Source organism: Zootoca vivipara, chromosome 15, assembly GCF_963506605.1.
Source record: "Zootoca vivipara chromosome 15, rZooViv1.1, whole genome shotgun sequence".
NCBI classification, from domain to species: Eukaryota; Metazoa; Chordata; class Lepidosauria; order Squamata; family Lacertidae; genus Zootoca; species Zootoca vivipara.
This window is the reverse complement of record NC_083290.1, coordinates 43581687-43601912: the sequence shown is the minus strand read 5'-3', so window position 1 is coordinate 43601912 and position 20226 is coordinate 43581687. Positions and strand designations below refer to the sequence as shown.

Below are 20226 nucleotides of genomic sequence, written 5' to 3'. Positions count from 1 at the left end.
AAATGCTAATAAGACTTAAAAATTGGAAAGATGCTTACAGACTTGCAAGGATAAAAGTACGTCTGCAGGGTTTGATGTATGTATTGCTGGGTGAGGATGAGCTTTGAAACCTTTACATTTTATCAGCCTTGATAGGGGAGGTGCTACCTCCAACATAAAAATGACAGAACCCACACTGTTCATAGAATCTTAAGTTCATGCAGTTCATATATGTATAGGATTTAAATACAACTCCTTGACCAAAAGAAAGGATCATCAATCCACTAAGTTAACAACCAGAACAATCCTGAACAGAGTGGGCTGTTTGCACATTAACACCAAGCCATACTTTGGTGGTATATGCTTGAGCTAAAATTATCCCAATGAAACCTCAGGATGGCATGCTCCCCTCTCCTTCTCCCACTCAGCCAGGAGAAGGACTTTGCCAGCATTTACAATTGGTTTTGAAGAATCCTGGATCAGGAAACTCTGGTTAGTTAAACCAATATTTAGTTCATACATAACAACAAGCCAGAAAGTGAAAGAAGCAGCAGGGAAGCCTTTTTATAGGAGTACAAAAATGTCCTCTCTTGTGCTTATTCTTGTTCATGCAAATCTGCTCCAGGACGATAGACAGTCTGTGATTTGTTGGCCAAATTCTACAACTAATATAACTCATGCATATTAAGTACAGTAAATCTAACCACATTTCTAATTGTTCTGATTCTTTGTATAGACATTATAGACTTGCTTCTAATGTTTTAGAATGATTTTCCTTCACATTTTCAATCTTCTATGAAGGCTAGGAATTGGGATCCTCATCCCCTGAATACCGTGTTTCTCATATTATAAGACATGTCTTATATTTATTTTTTCCTCAAAAAAACACACTATGGCTTATTTTCAAGGGATGTCTTATTTTTTTCCTCCTCCTCCTGCCGCGGCCGGCATTGCTGCTGCGCCTATCACTATGTCTTATTTTCGGGGTATGGCTTATATTCCTTGAATGCTTAAAAATCCTGCTATGGCTTATTTTATGGGTATGTCTTAAAATATGAGAAACAGGGTACAAAGTGGGATTTGCACAATTTCACAAGCTTTCATGGGCTTCACTTACGTTCCTTGATAGATACACGGATTGCTCGCCCCCATGTTAAATCATGTTCCCTTGTAAGGATTGCAAAAGCACACACTGTTGCTCATACCAAAATAGTGTTACTTACTTTTTCAAGGGCTCTATGACTGTCTTTTGTATTTGGTTCACCTGCCAGAAAAAGCGACATGGTCAACAATAATAGATGTGAAAGGCAATCTGAATTACAAGTGGGACCTGCAATGAAATGTTGCAGCGTATTCTCGCCTCCTAAACAAGATTGTTCTTCTTCAGGGTTCCTGCTAGCCTGCTGGCCCATCCCCAGGTTGATCCCTTTCCACTCCCCCACCCCCATGTCTTCTGCTCTTCACTTCCAGCTGACACTCAACATTCTGAACATGCTCAGTTCTTATTGGAACAGTCCACTTGTTCCTATGAACAAAACCCTGCAAGCCTAAGAGTCCTGAGGGATGTATCCATGCCCAAATACCAAATCCTGCAATTTGCAGCATGATCCCAATCATGCAGACTTGTACACCCTCTGATATATATCCAGATACTTTCTGGTACATGCAAATTTTGACAGGCTATTTTCAGACAAGCAAAAAGGACACTTCACAACAGGTGCAGGCGGACTTGAAGTACATAATTTTTCACTCTCTCCTCTCCCAGGTAGAGACTCTCTCTCTGATTTACCTTTTCTTGGTTAAAGGAATCCATTCTCTTCATAGCTGTGTCCAGGGCCATCACCATTTCAAGAAATTTGGGGTCTTGCTCACAGAGTGGGTTCAACAGTAAGTCAGATGAGATTTTCACAGCAGACTTTGACATTGCTACAGTTGAGACAGAACCCAGGAAAGCAAGGAGTTAATGCTCAAGAGCTGCACAAGTACTGTTGAAACTCAAGGAAGTATATTGCTATCAATAGGTATGACCTCACAAAGGTGCTAGCTGTATAGAGGAAGGGTGAGCAAACCAGTGCCATCCTGGTGTTCTAGACTACTATTCCCATCACCCCCGACCTCTGTACATGTTCGCTAGCCCTGATGCAGGGTGGCTGGAACTGAAGGAAGTTGCAGTTTAGAACTCCAGGTTGCCTAGCCTTCAAGTTGTAGCCTAGAACATCTGAAGAAAACTAGGTTGTCTACCAAGTTGTCTAACAGGTAAATGCTTGTCTCTTTGATTGGTTCCTAATTCTGTTTGCATCATGCACACCTACTGTTGAGTACATTTGACCCCTGCCAAAGATGTCACTTTGTTCTGCATTTTGTACTTTTAACTTGAGGCATGTTTAAATGTTTTGGTGGGAATGGCAAGCTATAAAAGAAACCTCCCATAATGTGTTTAAAACCAGGCTTAGAATGCCTGTGGGCAAAATTTGACATCTAATTATCATATAAAAAGCAACACAGCATTTGTATAATGATTATATTTATTACATTTACATATTGTCTTTCTGCCAATGCACTCAACAAGGTTCAAAGCACTTGACATACATTATCTTGCTGTAATCCTTATAACTACCCTGTAAGGCAGGTCTACCTAATCATAACGCAAGTGTAGGCCTGAGACTAGGGGGGGGGGGAGCTTGCCTAACGTCACCTGCTGAGTTCAGGACAGAGAAACAATCTGAAGCAGGGACTTCTTGATCTGCAGTAGGCTTTTTCAGCCACTGTACTACGTAACTTCTTACTTTATGGCCTTTTCCTGTTGCAAATTGCTGTGTTCATTCATTCTCACAACCACCACTTAGTAAGTACTGCCACTTTCCTAAGGCTTAGACATCATAACATGCCTAGACCCACCCTGAGAGCTGGTATTTGAATCCAGACCTCACTGTTCCAAGGCCAGCACTGTCAAATACTCTCTGGCAGTGAGTCAAGTTCTTCATAATCCAGCTTTTCAGGAACTCATTCATTATCTTGTTTCTACAGAATAAACTGAAACACAAATAGCAGACACTCCAGAGTGCCTAAAATGCTAATGGGAAACTTTCCAGGAACACTAATGGATGGCTTGGAAGAAGAGTTATTAATGAATTTGTGTAATGCCAAGATAAATAGCTCAAATGCAATCAAGTCCATACCATTTAAACGCAGCATTTATAATACTGCACAAGTAAGGCTCTCTTTCAAACAGGCACAGACGCGCAAGGCCTGCCTTTTTCTCTAGGCTGTTAAGCACTGCAGAGTCTCACTACAGCTTTTTCAAAATGAAACAAATCACAGCCTATTAAGAGTTTGCAGCTTCCCAGTTGTTCTAAAAAATTATCTGGTGGCAGCTGTGACAAGATAATGAAAGTAAAGCAAAGGTTCCTGCACACACTTATCTAGGAGTAAGCGCCACTGAACAAAGCAGGATTTACTTCCAATACAATATAGGTAGAATTTAACTGCTAGGATAGCACTGTACATTTCAAGCAGATCTAACTGTGGGGAAAGTACCAGAATGAGGGCAGGAGAATGCCTCTCTCCAGAAGTTGACAGAGAAGCAGCAATGAGATCTACCTGGTGAAAGGTAAAGGTAAAGGACCCCTGGATGTTTAAATCCAATCAAATTTGACTACGGGGTGCAGCACTCATCTCGCTTCAGGCCGAGGGAGCTGGCATTAGTCTGCAGACAGCGTTCCAGATCCTGTGGCCAGCATGATTAAACCACTCCTGGTGCAACAGAACACCATGACGGAAGCCAGAGTGCACGGAAACACTGTTTACCTTCCTGTCACAGCCTTTACCAAAGGTGTCATGGGCTTTGAAGAAACTCGATCTCAGGACACAAGGGAGAAACGTGCTAAGAGGAAGGCACGCTTGGCAAATCCACACCGTGATCAACTCCCACATGGAAACCAATGTCCCCACTGTGGAAGGACGTGTGGATCCAGAATTGGACTCCACAGTCACTTACGGACTCATTGTTAAAACCGTGTTTATAGAAGACAATCTTACTCGGCTACAAGTGATCGCCAAAGAAGAATAAGACCTGTTTATCTACTTGCACTGCGTGCTTTCGAACTGCTAGGTTGGCAGGAGCTGGGACCGAGCAACGGGAGCCCATTGCGGGGGATTCAAACTGCCAACCTTCTGATTGGCAAGCCCTAGACTCTGTGGTTTAACCCACAGCGCCACCTGTATCCATTAGGCTACATTACCTGAGCCTGGGTTCAAATCCCAGTTGTAGTGACTTCCATAGATGTCAACTGGTGGTTTATGGCTTGCTTCAATCTCCTTCACAGGAAATGCCCCCCTCCCCAATTTCCCTTGTTGTGTCATGGCACACTGCACCCATGCAGGACATGTTAAATGGTAAGTTTCTTGTACTCTTAGCAAACCCACACTGAGTTTTTTCTAGTATGGGGAGCAGCACATCTCCAGGAAGGAAATCCAGGCTGCATGTTTCCCCTTGACATAAAGATGGCAACTGATGACAGAAAATACAGCTGATAAGACATAGGACAATGTGACTCCATCACTCTAATTGCTACTCATTCTAATCTAACAATCATGCTTCTAGAATTATCATTCTGCATCATCTGTATTTAGTAGTTAGAGCAGGAGTGTCTAACCTGCAGCCCTCCAGCTGTCGTTGGACTCCATCACCCTTTAACTCAAGCTAGCATGGTCAAGGATCGGGGCCAATGAGAGTGGTGCCCAGCTGCATTTTAAGCGCCACAGGTTAGTCACTCCTGGGCTATGGCTTTGGATTAGGACTGGGAAGATCTAGGTTCAAATTCCCACACAGTTGTGAAGCTTTGAGTGGCCTTGGACCAAGTCACAATCTCTTAGCTTCTCCTACCTTACAGTGTTGCTGTAAGGGTAAAATGAGACAGAAGAAGTGAGTGATGAGCTCCGTGAAGTAAATGCAATAAAATAAATATAACTAGTATCTCTATTAGTGAAACTAATATAAATCGTGCATCTAATCAGGATGGCAAAACATAGCACTATTACTTACTTAGAAGGCCTACAAAGTGCTTTTCATTAAGATGTCATTTTCGTTTCATTGTGCATTTGGAGAGGGGTGAGGTAAGACCTCTTTTGTTCGCCATTTGACAGCATATTTTGCAGTTACGATTGTTGTATCATTTTAAATGAAAAGTTATTCAATATATTGTATGTTATTGGTTGCTGTACATTGCCTGGGGATCCCTTTAATATGAAAGGCTCATTTGAAATGAAATGAAATATATAAAATATAAAATAAAATATTTAATAACTACAGAAATAGCATAATTATCTAGGTAAAAATGTCATCTTGCAGCATTTATTTGGATGAGGCATTGCTGGTAAAAATAAAATTGGGTTTTCATGGAAGGAAAATGTCTAAGGAGACGTAAGGAGTTTGTTGAATCTCCTACTCTTTATGACTACATCCAGTAGGGTGGAGGGAGGGCAGGATATAATATCAAAGAATCATAGAATCGTAGAGTTGGAAGGGACCTCAAGGTGCAACCCCATGCAATGCAGGAATTCCAGTAGAAGCATCCATGACAGATGACCATCCAATCTCTGCTTAACAACCTTAACAACAAGGAGAGTTCACAACATCCCGAGGGAGACTGATATAAATTTAATAAATAGATTTTAAAAAGACAGTTAAGAAAAGCAGTAGGAAATTAAGAACTAAAGGAGAAAGGTGACAAATTAAAACAGGAGAAATAATGAAAGAACTACAAAGAGAAATGTTTTCAAGTGCCACTGGTTGGTTTGGCAAATATAAATAATTTGTGTAAGGCATTGGGTTTTTGGAGACCGCGTGCAGGCATAACATAGCATTATTTTTTGTGTTGTGATTTTGTCCCGTGAACCGCCCTGACACCAGTGGGTATAGGGCGGTATACAAATTAAATAATGATGGTGATGATGATGATAACAAAAATATATTTCTCAAAGTCACTGATCACTTTGTAGCCATGCTTGTGATGTTCTCTTGTGTATGTGCTGCTAGTGAAGTATTTGCCAGGAGTGCTGCTACCCATTCAGCTGGAGTAAGCAAGTTATTTGCAGCAGAAGCTGGATATCTGATCCAAGGCTGACCAAGTCCAACACGTCAATACTGGTCAAGTAAACAATCATCATTCCATCAATGCAATAGAAGGACTGAATGCAGAGAGGAATGGGACATATCACAGCTAATACTTTGCCAGACTTATGCTGGACCTGGGAAAATATAAACAGTTCAATCCAAATAATAGTCAGCTCTCAGTTCCTGGGAGGTGGAGGAAGCAGTGCTCCAGAGGGCTTGAATGTGTAATTAGGTTTTGCCAAACAGCATCCAGCCAGATTTGGATTTGTCCCAGTTTCCACTCACTAGTAGGAAGGACAAGCAAAACAAAGAAATAGCCACTGTCAGTTCATAATTCAGGATGACATGCCTTAAAATGCAAAATCATCTCTTGCTATCTGGGCAAGAGTCTGAGCTGATTTGTGATGATGCCACGCAGCTGGAGGGGGAGAGAGAATCCTCCCACAGATCCTTTGGGGTTTGAAGTGATCCATATAAAACGCCCACTGAAAGGGAGGAGAGTGGAATTCTCTGCAAGGAAAATCTTACTGGGCAATTGTAACAATGGACTAGTGGGAGACTTTTTTAAAAAAAAAGTTTTGAGTTGTTTCTTCAGGACCTGAACCATTTGTGCTTTCTGTGTGTGGGTGTGCAGCTATGGCTTTAAGTGTGCAGGGCAGTAGTTCCCCTACAAACATCCCTATCGGCTGTGATGATTGGAGTTGTAGTCCAGCAACATCTGGAGGGCCACCGTTTAGCCATCCTTCATGTAGCGCCTATAAGAGATGGAGACTGTAACTGCCCTGGAGCCCTAGCACGCCTGCTCCACAACAACTGATGTCAGGGTATTTGAACAGGGTCAGGGCTGAAGACAAGCAGTTGTAGTCTGAAAAGTCATGTAACAAGGCCTACAAACTTTGAGCTGTGTATGCATAGATCCCTTTTAAAGGGATGTGCAAATGTAAGGTATAGAAGAACAAGTGTAATCTCCCCCTTATAGTAAGCTCTACACACTTAGAGGCATCTTTGGGTCCTGTTGTTGTTGCTGGACTCCAATTCCCATCAGCCTTGCACACCCGGCCAATGGTCAGAAATGATGGGACTTGGAGTCTAGCAACATCTGGTGGATCACAGTTTCCCCATTCCTGTTATATGGTTTGCTGCCATTCTTAGCATTGCTGAGCACATTCAAGGGCAAAAAGAAATCCAAATTCTAACCTTTGCAAACATGAATTCTGTATTCTTGGGGTGGGAGTAGAAATTGAAACAGTAAGATTCATTCCTCTTGCATAGTTGCAAGAATAGTTTAAATAAGGTTTGTTTTATTTTATATTAATAACTTGCCGTTCAGACCATTAGCTGCCTTTGGGATTGACAACACTGCATTTTTCAGCTAGTCACATAACACCACAGAATCTATTTTGTTTCTTTCCACAACACTTTCATTTTCCTCCCAGTTTCATTCTTTAGAAAAACTGTTATTTTCTGCACATGACCATTTCCCAAAGACTGGAGGGTGGAGAAGTACTGAGGATTTATGGGTTCAGAGGAATGAGAAGCCTCATTTTTGTTCCTAAAACAAGCAGCAATGGCAAAATATCCGCAACTGAATGAAACACACTGTGGACCACCAAACCATACTGATTTCCTTTCTGATTTCCTTTATCACAAGCCTCTGCCTTCACCTTGTTCCTTGCTTTAGATGCATCATTGGGTAATAGGGTTGAATGGGGTTCATGAGGAAGAAGTTACATGAGCATGGAAACAAGGGGCCAAAGCACAAAATAACATAAAACACCTGGAGGCCAGATGTTTTTCTCTGAAATTTCTGAAGCAAACAAATTGTGTCAGTAAATTAAGAGAGACAGAGAGAGCCAGCCAGCATGCTCATGACTTCCAATGCTTATCACTCTGTCCTGGCCAAATGAAGCTAAGTCATGCATCAGCCAGAAACTTCCTTAATATTCTATCCATACAGGTCAATGAAATGGATTTGCTATTGATTCACACTGGTTTATTGGTAAGTCACAGTTTAAAGTGTCTTTTTGTAAAGAGGCATTCTGACCACCGAGAAATGGATGAATCACAGCTCCACAATGTATGTGCAACAAAACCCTAGAAAAAGATCCTTGTCGGCTTAAAGGTAAAAGGTAAAGGGGCCCCTGACCATCAGGTCCAGTCGTGTCCGACTCTGGGGTTGCGGCGCTCATCTCGCTCTATAGGCCGAGGGAGCCAGCGTTTGTCCGCAGACAGCTTCTGGGTCATGTGGCCAGCATGACAAAGCTGCTTCTGGCGAACCAGAGCAGCGCACAGAAACGCCATTTACCTTCCCGCCCTATTTATCTACTTGCACTTTGATGTGCTTCCAAACTGCTAGGTGGGCAGGAGCTGGGACCGAGCAACGGGAGCTCACCCCATTGCAGGGATTCAAAACGCCGACCTTCTGATCAGCAAGCCCTAGACTCTGTGGTTTAACCCACAGCACCACCTGGGTCCCTCCTTCTCGGCTTAGTCTCCATTTAATACGTTCATCTTACCTAGGTCTGCATCTGTGCTTTTCTTCATATCCTTTTGGAGTTTCTTAGTTTGATCTTCCAGCCTAAAACAGAAAATTGAGATTTGTTTTGGGGGTTGGTGTGTGTGTGTGTGTGTGTGTGTGTGTGTGTGTGTGTGTGTGGTGAGAGAATTCTTACTATCGGGCAATCTAGAGATGACTCAGGAGGAGGAGGAGGGAAACAGTGGGGCAGTGGCCAGTTCAAGCCTGCAATATAGAGAAGGCTGGCCGGAGGAGGAAAGATACAGGAGAAGTAATGCTTGAAATACAGCATTTGCTTAAACACCTGTTTTAAGAAATAATTACCGTATTTTTCCATGTATAAGACTAGGTTTTCCCCCTAAAAATAATGTCAAAAATTAGGGGGAGTCTCATACTCTGGGCCATCTCTCCCCATTTCTTAAATCTGAGTCCCCGAAAATAGGAGGCATCTTATACATGGGGACGTCTTATAGATGGAAAAATACGGTACCTCTGAGCAACCGAGTATGCAAATGTTATTAAACTAGAAGTCTGTTCTTAAAAAAATAAATCAATGGGCCAAAAAGGAAACTGCTTCCCCAGGATAATAATAATCATAAATGCTCCATTTTTGAAAGAATTTTTTTTTAAGAAAGCAGTTTGGATTTAAAATGCTGGAAGAAGTGCTTTAAACTCGAGTCACTTCCTCCTGCCCTACACCCTGGAGTTCCTGAAGCATTTCCAACTCCCTACTGCAGCCTATCCCAAGTGTTTGGCAGGGCTCCCTTCAAACCCCACCAATCAACTGATCACCAGGGCTTGCAGACAGCCCTGTGCTGCACTTTGAAACAAGTTTCACAGGCACCACCTATCAACTGGCAGCTGAAAACTTATCAGCTGAAAACCCCTTTGGGGCCTAGCTGCAATTTTACCTGCCGCACATGGGCCAAATGGGGAGGCCTGGTGGGCTGAAGGTTCCTCACCCTTGCTGTTGTGTACAGAGACCCATTGGAGCTGTTCTCCCTCCGTTCAGGGTCCGCCCCCTGGCGCGACCCAACCAATCACCAAATAGCACTCCAATAAGGAGCAGGCTAACTAGCGGGCAGTTCCCCTTTAAGGGAACAGTTTTGGCGCACAACTGTTAGTCCAGCTCCGGCAGGCACACTGATACAATGGGTCTTCTTTGAGTTGCTGTTTAGCTCTGGTGTTAAGAAATAAATGGAATTTCGGAACAAATAAGGACTCTGCCTCTTCCTAAGATGAGTATTTAATACTTGCTTTACAGACATGCAAGTTCAAGTGCAATTACCTATAGATAAATCATTATTTCGTTTCTTTTAAGATGTTTGAGAAACAACCCTTAGTCCTAACAGTCACAAGGAATCCAGGGTGAAGCAAAAGAATAAACCAGTACAGGCAAGGTTTAAGGATGGATAGAGAATACAACAAGAATGGAACCACAACAAGCTGAATTAAGAACACTTACTGCTGCAGCTTCCCATACTCCCGTTCAAAATCTCTCTCGACCTATGAAAAGGAACAGAAGCCAAATCAGCTAAAAACACTGGAGTATAATTAAAACAAACCAAAAAAACCACACCACTCCACCCAATGCAGCCAGCATGCCATCTTTCCAAGTGTAAAGCCCAAGAATAGACTAGTCTACAAATAGCAATAGATAAAGCACATCAAATTCCACTCAAGTATCTTACTTGCTAAGGGCTCCCCCCCGTAATCTGTAGAAAACATATCACCCATGGTTGGCATGAAAAGGGCTTTATGTCTCCAGAACCACGGCTAGAAATCGAAAACAAAATATCTAATATTTATATGAATCCCCCACCTACATTGGAATTTATTTTCTGATTCTCAACAGCAATCAGATGGGGAAATTAGTACTGAATGATTTGCAGAGTAATTCAAACAAACATCTCCCCCCCTAACCCACTCATGAAAACATATTTAGAAGCAATATTTAATTTTTTTATTTTTTAAAAAATCCCCCACACAAAATTCTTATAAAGAGTAACTGGAATTCAGATATTGGCAGAGCATACAAAGGAAAGTTGTGAGGGGTCCACTTTGGTTCAATAAGTATTTCTCTCTATGATTCAGCTGTGAGGCTGTCCATACAGTAAGATCATCTTGCTTGAAAGTTGTTTCTTAAAGAGAAGGAAACACACATTCATATAATGCTGGCTTATTAAGGTGCACAAAAGAGGGTCTTCTAGCAGGGTATTCTTGCAAGCTACAGCTCACTTTGGGCACTTGAGTTGCAAGGTGTGGCAATAGCAGACACACCACACAGTCTTAAACCAATACAAGCCCTAAACTAAATGCAAACAAAAAGGAAGCAGAACTAGGCAGGTAGCCAGCTGACCACAGAACTGCATTTATCATACAGCTCAAATGCACCCTATCAAATCGCATCACAACTGTACAAGGCTTCTTGCACACCTGTTTCTTCTGCTTTAGGGGCCAATGATCGTTGAAGGCAAGATGAAGTCAGGATGGTGCACAAAAAGTCTAGTGTACCTGGAAGTACAACAAGATTGTTTTCTTCTACTCCCACTAGGATTCCAGGACCAAGAGATGAAGAAGTGCGTAGCTTGCGACAGCAAGGGGAATCCAAGAACAGGGCCCAATTCCCCACTGCCACTCACCAAAAAAGAAGGTGCAATGCATATTTAGCCTGCATTTCTACCAAGGAGTTCAGAGCACTAGTTTAATCTCAGAACCCTCCTGTGGGGAAAGTGAGACTACGATGCCTCCAAGGCTATCTATCCACTGAAACACACAGCTGAGCAGGGATTGGAACGTGGTTTCCCATATCCAAACTTTATTCTACAGCTCAAGAGCTAACATTAGACTTGGCTTGCCAAGTCAAAGAGGAGTGGTGTCAATACCTGTTCAGACAACTGTCCACCTTATGCTATAAAATGAAGAAGGAGTGTGCAGCAGTCACATAATTATCAGTGTACTGTGACCTCACATTGTTGTTGTTGTTGTTTAATTAAATTTCTATAACACCCTTCATCAAAAGATTAAAGGGCAGTTTACAAAACAAAACTACAAAAATATACCACAGTAACAAACAGAAACAAGAATCTCTGCACACACAAAGTTTAAATGGGCATGGTTCAATTAGCCAATTCAGTGGTAAACAGCTGGTTTTTCCAGGGAAAAGAGTGTGTGGGGGGGGGGGGGAAAACCAACCCTGCTTGGACATGGACCTAGAAATCATGGAGTTGTGGCTAGAAAGTACGGCACAAAGGAAAGTGTGGCTGGACCCTCAACCGAGAGCCTTTCCTGCTTCAAAACATAATTTGCCACGGTTAACTAATACATTAGAAGTATTAAGATGGGAAACAAATGCCACTTTAATTTTGGAAAATCGGAGCTGCTCATTTTAACCGAGCAATTTCCAACAATTTCCTTTGCAAAGGAAAATGCTTTATATCTGGGGAATCTTAAGAGAAAGCAGAAAATTACCCTGGAAAAAAATCAAGTAGTTTGAACTTTCTATTAGTTCTTGCTCTTTTTGAAAACAAAAACATGCAAGTGACAATTTTTCTTTCATCCCTTCTACCTCAGCTCTGGTCTTTAGGGCATTTTCATGTGCTTTCCTCGTTCAGCATTTGCCACCCACACCCCAATGTTAATGAGAGCTGAATATCATCTTCTCAGTATCATTTCCTAGAATACTCCTTACCCCCACTACTTTACTCAATATTGCCATCAGGAAAGTTTCCAAACCTTAAGACATCATCCAAAATGACTGCTACTACATCATCTATTTGCAGGTTAGATCCCCAAAACTCTGCAGGGAACTGTGTAGTTTTTATATTTTAAAAGTGAGAGTGCAGTCTAGCCTAATGTCCTCTGAAGCAAGGCTTGTTACCAAACTTCAAATCCTGTGTAAGGAATTAAACTTGGCTAGCCTAAACCTTGATCAAGGCTGGTGCTGTATATCTTCCGTGATAAAGGAAGGTAAAGTACACTCTATGGAGAGGCCTGTGTCTGCCACATCTGGTTACAGAGTGGTTACTGTCAGACTAGAACCAAAAGGTTCAAGATTCAAGCTGACCATGAAGCTTCGTGGGTGACGTAGAACTAGTCAAGATTTCCCAGCTTTAACCTACCTCACAGGGTTCCTATGAGGATAAAATTGGGAGGTGCCATACGTGTATACCACCTTGAGCTTCCTGGCAGAAGGGTGGGACAAACATGTAATAAACCTCAAAGTAAAATTACAGTAAACAGTGTGCTAAATCTGTATTGGACCCAGGAGGCTACACAATCTGTACCACTGAGGACCTGCACAAGCTGAAGCTTTGAACAGATATACTGTATATTCCTGTGTATAATTCTACTTTTTAACCCAGGAAAATCTTTTCAAAAGTCAGGGGTCGTCTTATACGCCGGGTCGTATTTCTTATACGGTGAATTATCCCAAACTCTATATTTTAACTGGAAAAGTTGGGGGTCGTCTTATACGCCCAGTCGTCTTATACGCCGGAATATACAGTAATTCATTATCTAATTAATGTACTATACAATAGATAAAAGGTACTGTACAGATTAGATGAACTACACAAGCACTCTGGGTCCATGAAATAAGCACTGTGCAGATGGCATGCTCTTAAGAGGCTATGACAGGGCACTGGCTTGGGGGTGGAAGACTTCTCTCAGGTGAGTAAAAATATTGCATATATACAGACAAAAGTGAAAGGAATGGGAGGCTTTATTGTCACAAGATCAAATGAAGTGCAAGTCAGCATGCCATGGAAAGCAGGAAAATGTCGCATGTTCCTATAACCAGAATATGAAAAAAGAGTAAGGATCCTAGCACACACAACCATGCCACAGGCATTCACAATCCAAAATTATCAGATGCAACAAGCAATACCTAAAGAAATGGGAATACATCAAATTAAAATCCCCACTTGGTTTCTAATTAACACTGCTACTAGGCCACAACCATTTCAAAGCAAAGGCCTGCAGATGTAAATCGTCTCCTGCTTTTATGGCAACCTCCATGAAAAGAACATTGGTTTGCAAGTTTGAATGTCCCGAGGCATCTCAGTCAGATGGCTATTTCAGCTTTGCTGGCTGATACACAGTTCATGAAACCGTACCTATTCTGTGTGCACTGCTACAAAACTACTGCCATTAGTGGAAAGATTATGTACAAGCAAAAAGCTTTGCCCACTGCCAAAAATGGACTTCCTAGGAATTGGGGCTGGAACAGTGCGTAGGATGTTTGCACTGCCGCTGCCTGTGTTGCAGGCTTGCCAAAATCCACAGCAGCTGATGCCTTCAGGTCAGGTAACAAGCACAAAAAGAGCCTCCCTAAATTTTTATGGGTGTTCCGGTGGTAAAAAATAGCTGCTGAATTGCTGCTTCTATTTATATGCCCATGTGTGAACTGTCCTGGTTGCCTTAGAAGGCAGGGTGACACAGGGGTCCACTGGCAATCAACTCAAGAGACTGTGCCAAAAAAATTACCACACAAAAATGCATATCTCACAGAAGCAAGAAACACCTGGGCCTGATGCGAGGCCTATGCAAGCTGCTTTATTTTCACACAGACACATTTCTAAGGTTTTTTTGTTTCGAACCAGTTCAATCACCTTTTTCTATTCTTTCACACATGTGCACACAGAGAGAGAATAATTAGTTTGTTCTAGCTAAAAGGATTCCAGTAGTGTGTGATGGGAGCCTATTGAGAGCTACTATAAGTCAGAATAATAGACAGCATTGGACAAGATAAACAAACAGGCAGACCTGATGATAAAAGGCAGCTTCCTGTGTTCTTAGGTTGTGAGTAAAGTTAAGGCATCACAGAACAGGGCAGCACATGGATAGAAAGATGGAAATACTACCAATATCTACCATGTGGCCCTCCCAAGGTTGCCCCAGTCAGTATAGTCAGGGAAGATGGGAGAGAGTTGGGAGTCCAATAAAACCTGGGAAGCGGTGCTCTCTTTTTGAAGGAAAAAAAAGGCTCCGGAGCTCCCTCTTCACTTCCTGTCCACTGCAAGCTTTTCTGTGGCAGGAAGGCTGTTGCACTCGCAGTGCGCTCTCTCTCTCTCTCTCTCTCTCTCTCTCTCTCTCTCTCTCTCTCTCTCTCTCTCTCTCACACACACACACACACACACACACACACACACACACACACACGGGGAAAGCAATGCACAGAGAGAGGGGGGAAAGGAGGGAGGCCAGCAAGAAAGCGGAATGAGGTGCCCAAGGGCAAAGAGAGGGAAGGGGGGAGCAGGGAGAACAGTGCAACCCTCCCCCCCCCCATCACTGCTGCCATTGCCTGAGCCCAAACCGGAGACACGTTCCTGGTCAAAGATGACACACACAGCCTGGCCGTCACATGGCCTCCCAGAGGGCCACAGTTGGGCTTCGTGTCCTGGAGGCTCGGACTTGCACTGACCTCTCCCCACCCTCAGCCTCCCATCCACTTCTCCTTTCCCACCCTGCCAACTGGTGGCAGCAGTGGCAGAAGGGAAGCCAGCTCGCAATGTCACCTGCCACCTGAGAGGTCCTGGAGCAGAGCTCCAGCTGAAAAAAAGCCTTGTCTTGTAGGCCATGGGTTCCCCATTCTTGATCTATATGTAAGCAAAGTACTAACCTGGGAAAACCCAGAGGCAAATCAATTAGTGATGCCTCAGTATCATTCCATACTTTCTATGGTTTTCATTTATTTTTTATTTTTTATTTCACATTGTCTAGGGAGCACTGTAGTGCTGCAGAAATAAGATACAAATACAGTAAATAAATAGCTCAGTGGTCCAGCACACAGTTTGTGAGAGGAAAGTCCAAGGCCCAGTTCCAAGCACCCCTGTTAAAAAGACATCTCAATCAGCAGGTCCAGAAGACCTGTGCCTGAGATCTTGGAGGAAGAGTCTGTTGCCCATCAGGACAGATGCTACTCAGCTAGGTTGCTACACCAGTGGCTTGACAGGAGGAGGCAGGTTCAGATGGATTAAAGCACACTAACTTTACAAACTTACAAGAAGAAGATAAGTGACACCAAAGATAGTCCTGCCTAGAGAACAACTTGTGCAACCAAGCCTCCTCACTAAGTTGTAGGTTGTACCCCCCCTCCCGTTCCAATTAATTCCACCTATAAATGCTCAGCTCACTGATTCTGCCAATTTTACCCGCAGACAGAGAATCTGCCAAGCACTCCTCTTAGACACCAACCCTGCAGGTGAACAGCCCATTCAGGGACCATCAATAATCATTATGAACAATAACACTTGGCATAGGCCCTGACAACCCATTTATAGTCATCAGGATAGAGGAAACTCAAAAACATACCATGTATTCAGTTGTTCCCAAAGAGTTTACACTATTCAACTTGCTGTCACCTTCAAACCTGACCAACCCTGAATGCAGTGGTACCCCATTTCCAGAATTAGGATTGGGACTAGGTATCTGCCTCTCTACAGAATATGTTGACTTCATGCAGGATGAACACTATGCCATCAAAGTACACTTGAAAGATTCTTGGTAGACTATGGAATTTAAATGAATAGATGTGGCGGCGGAATGGGGGAGGCCATAACCCAATCATGTTTTATGCACTTAAAACATACTAAAGAAGCAGTAAATAATCCCTTTATTTGTTATTATACACATAATTGCATAGTTATTTTGATAATTTAAACTATGGAACAATACTGTAACTTCATACACAGCTACATCTGATATATTTAGTTCTTTGCACACTCTAAAAGAGCTTTACTTATATTGACAGCATTCAGACGTTACAATAATGTCATTATTTATGGGAATGACCCTAGGAATATCTCATTTCCGAATGCTCCTTCTCCACTTTCCTCCTCTGATGGAACTGCAAGTGGTAAATTGAAAGCTTTCGTTTTCATTTTTTAACAACTACAGATTTTAGTGTCATCTTAACCCAATAAAATGTGGTTTATTTTAGCCAGTTTGTCAAAAACAAGTCAACTTCAAAACCATGTTTGTTTCAGACCATAGTTATGATTAACTACAATTTAGATTTCAGACATACTGTAACACCCGACATCCGAAGACTGAAGCATAGAATCATAGAATCATAGAGTTGGAAGAGACCACAAGGGTCATCCAGTCCAACCCCCTGCCAAGCAGGAAACACCATCAAAGCATTCCTGACAGATGGCTGTCAAGCCTCTGCTTAAAGACCTCCAAAGAAGGAGACTCCACCACACTCCTTGGCAGCAAATTCCACTGCCGAACAGCTCTTACTGTCAGGAAGTTCTTCCTAATGTTTAGGTGGAATTTTCTTTCTTGTAGTTTGAATCCGTTGCTCCGTGTCCGCTTCTCTGGAGCAGCAGAAAACAACCTTTCTCCCTCCTCCATATGACATCCCTTTATATATTTGAACATGGTTATCATATCACCCCTTAACCTTCTCTTCTCCAGGCTAAACATACCCAGCTCCCTAAGCCGTTCCTCATAAGGCATCGTTTCTAGGCCTTTGACCATTTTGGTTGCCCTCTTCTGGACACGTTCCAGCTTATCAGTATCCTTCTTGAACTGTGGTGCCCAGAACTGGACACAGTACTCCAGGTGAGGTCTGACCAGAGCAGAATACAGTGGTACTATTACTTCCCTTGATCTAGATGCTATACTCCTATTGATGCAGCCCAGAATTGCATTGGCTTTTTTAGCTGCTGCATCACACTGCTGACTCATGTCAAGTTTGTGGTCTACCAAGACTCCTAGATCCTTTTCACATGTACTGCTCTCAAGCCAGGTGTCTCCCATCCTGTATTTGTGCCTTTCAAGCAAGCAGACAGGCAGGCAATCCTGCAGTGAATCAGCCCCTGGCCAGACCCAGGCCACGCTCCCCCACATTATGCCTGCATTCACCTGTCGCACTCCAAGCGGGGGAGAAACATGTTGATGGCGGCGGCTGCACCAGAAAAGAACTATGTGAATGTGGGGCACGGAAGTTGCAGGTCCAAGTTCAAGCCCCCACACTAGGTCGGGGACCGTTGCCCTGTCAACACAGCCCTGTCAACACAGCACCTGGTTTCACAAGCTACTCTTATCCCAGTACTGCTTTACAGTGGTACCTCTGGTTATGAACTTAATTCATTCTGGAGGTCCGTTCTTAACCGTTCTTAACATTTTGCTTGCCTTCTCTCCCCCGCCATTTGTAAGACCTCATTGGACAGCCACTTTGCTTTCTTGCATTTCCTTTTCATTTGGAAGGTTTTCGTTGCTGCCTCCTGTATAATGTTACAAGCCTCCATCCATAGTTCTTCAGGCACTCTGTCCACCAAATCTAAATCCTTAAACCTGTTCCTCACTTCCACTGTGTACAGTATTCATAAGGGATTTGATCATGGATCACTGCCTTGTCATGGAGGAGGGGCTTGAATAACTCAGAGAAGCTATGAGCTACGCCGTGCATGGAAATGTCATAGTGAAGAGTTTTGACTAAATGTGATCCACCTGGAGCAGGAATTGGCAACCCACTCCAGGATCTCTGCCAAGAAAACTCCATTAGAACTAGTACAATCTAAATTCTTAAGATCAGCCCTACAAGTGCCTAAATACATATCCAATGCTACCATACGTTTCGAAATTGGATTTGTAAGAATTGAGGCTAGACTATGGCTCACCACACTTAAATTACTGGCTGAAACTATCCTTCCTCCCACGTGGCCTTGCTTTCTTAACTCTTAAGGATGGTTTCCAAATAACATGGAAACGTGCAGTGATAAACATAATGACAACTCTGGGCTTCACCCCGCAGATCTTACTCGACATGGGGTATGAACAAGCCAAAAAAAAACTCCATCAAACAGCACCTAGAAGATACACAACACCAAGCGGATCTAGCCAGGTACCCCAAATTTTTAATCAGTGAAACCAGAAGGCCCCTCACCTTCCAAATGCCATATATAGCCAACCTTGAAATTCAAAACAGCAAGGGGTTTTCCCTCTGGCCCACTGCCAGGCCCTCCTTCAGCCATCCAGGAAGCCCGCTTTAGGAAGACACCATATGAGGAGAGGAAATGCCCATGTGGCTCTGGGCACCTGGAAACAACAGAACGTGCCTTTTTTCACTGCCAGTGCTATACAGATATACGGACTAGGTTCATCTTACCTATGCTACATAAATTTCCAGGTCGGAGATCAACTTTATACCTCCCTCCTACTTCAAGATGAAAACTCAGTTGCTAGATTTTGTGCTGCTATTATGGATATCGTCAAAGAATAGTTTGCACCACAAACTAGGCCCCAAATGCAAGACCTGTGCTCCTTCACGTTCCCTCTTAATAGTCACTTTTAACCATTTGTCCTTGTTTCTATCTTTTTAAGTATGTATGATACAATCATCTTTTAATTACTAGTTTTTATCCCTTACCTGTTCTAAGTCTTGTGTATTCAGTTTATCCATATGTTTTATCTTATGCTGGTCTGTGACTGAAATAAAGTTTGATATCTGATACCACAAGCTACTCTGCCCCACACATGTGTTGCATGTCACACCATGCATGCTGCGGTTTGCCAACAAAGAAACATCTTGCAATGACTTCGTGCCCCTGGCCCCAGGAACACTTGTACGAAGCACTGATTGGCTAATGGTTGTCATGGTCTGTGAAGGGGTGTCAGGCCCTTCCTTCCTTGTATAGTATCTGCCACAGGAAATAGCCAAAGAACAAGAAGTAGCTCAAGGCAAGGGGGAGGCGCAAGTTGGCAGCAGTGCAGGGCAGGGGTCAAAAAAGGTAGTGGAACGCCATTTCCTCATGTTCTGGTTTTTTAAAAAACCCCACCCTGTTTAACTCATAAGGGCTACTACACATCTGGGGATTTTAATTTAAAAAAACAAAAACAGGCAACTGCTTATGTGTTAGGAGTTTGTACATTTATGCATAGTGCTGACAAAGTAGGTTTTGCCCCTCTCTCATAATGCTAAAAACCAAGGTCATTCTGTTAAATTGATAGGCAGTCTGTTTAGCACTAACAGAACAACTTCTTTAAACAATGCATAGTTAACATATGGAAGTCACTGGCTACAGGATGTGGCAATGGCCACTACTTTTGTAGAGATAAGGCTATCAATTACTACGAGTTATGATAGCTAAACGGAACCCACATTTTCAGAGTCTGTAAGCTACTAAATGACGGTTTGTGGCAGGCAGGGGCAATGGGAGAGGGTTTTTGACTTCATGCCCTGGGTGTGGCCTCCCTGGGTGTCTGGCTGGCCATTGCGGGAACCGGATGATGGACCAGACAAACACTTGGTCTCTTCTATTCTTACAAGAAGCTGTTCCCAAACAGATTCTCTGGATTCACAATGATTTGTATGGTGTTGTCCGAAGACTTAATGTTTTCTATTTTAACAAAAGGTCAATTCAAAACTCATGAGGGAACAGGATTTCTGTCTTTTCCTCTTTTTTAGCCATTTCAATGTAAGGCATTTAGGTAATATTCTACTGTCCGGCTGCTCAAATGCATATCAGATTATTATTTTTAGTCTCTCTTTTCCAGTCTGATAATCTGTGCTGGCTCCTAGTAGCATTTCCATGTATCTTAGAAAATGCAAATCGACTCCTACTAGGAAGTAGCCCTCTTCCTTCCCCACAGTTCAGCTCTGAGCTGT

The 20226-nt window shown here is 42.8% G+C and overlaps 1 protein-coding gene across 5 annotated transcripts in view; it reads right to left on the bottom strand.

Annotated features, from left to right (window-relative positions):
• The window catches only part of BIN3 (bridging integrator 3), a 121425-nt gene that overhangs the window by 45098 nt on the left and 56101 nt on the right, over positions 1-20226 (bottom strand). For 3 of the 5 annotated variants that reach the window (XM_035139691.2, XM_060283032.1, XM_060283033.1), the window contains exons 3-6: positions 10075-10115; positions 8611-8672; positions 1769-1905; positions 1203-1243 (exon numbers count right to left, since the gene is read on the bottom strand). In XM_035139691.2, the coding sequence (XP_034995582.1) occupies positions 1203-1243; positions 1769-1905; positions 8611-8672; positions 10075-10115 (281 nt within the window). Of the gene's footprint in view, positions 1-1202; positions 1244-1768; positions 1906-8610; positions 8673-10074; positions 10116-10645; positions 10751-20226 lie in introns of all 5 variants that reach the window. The other 2 variants (XM_035139692.2, XM_035139693.2) reach the window with 2 other exon arrangements.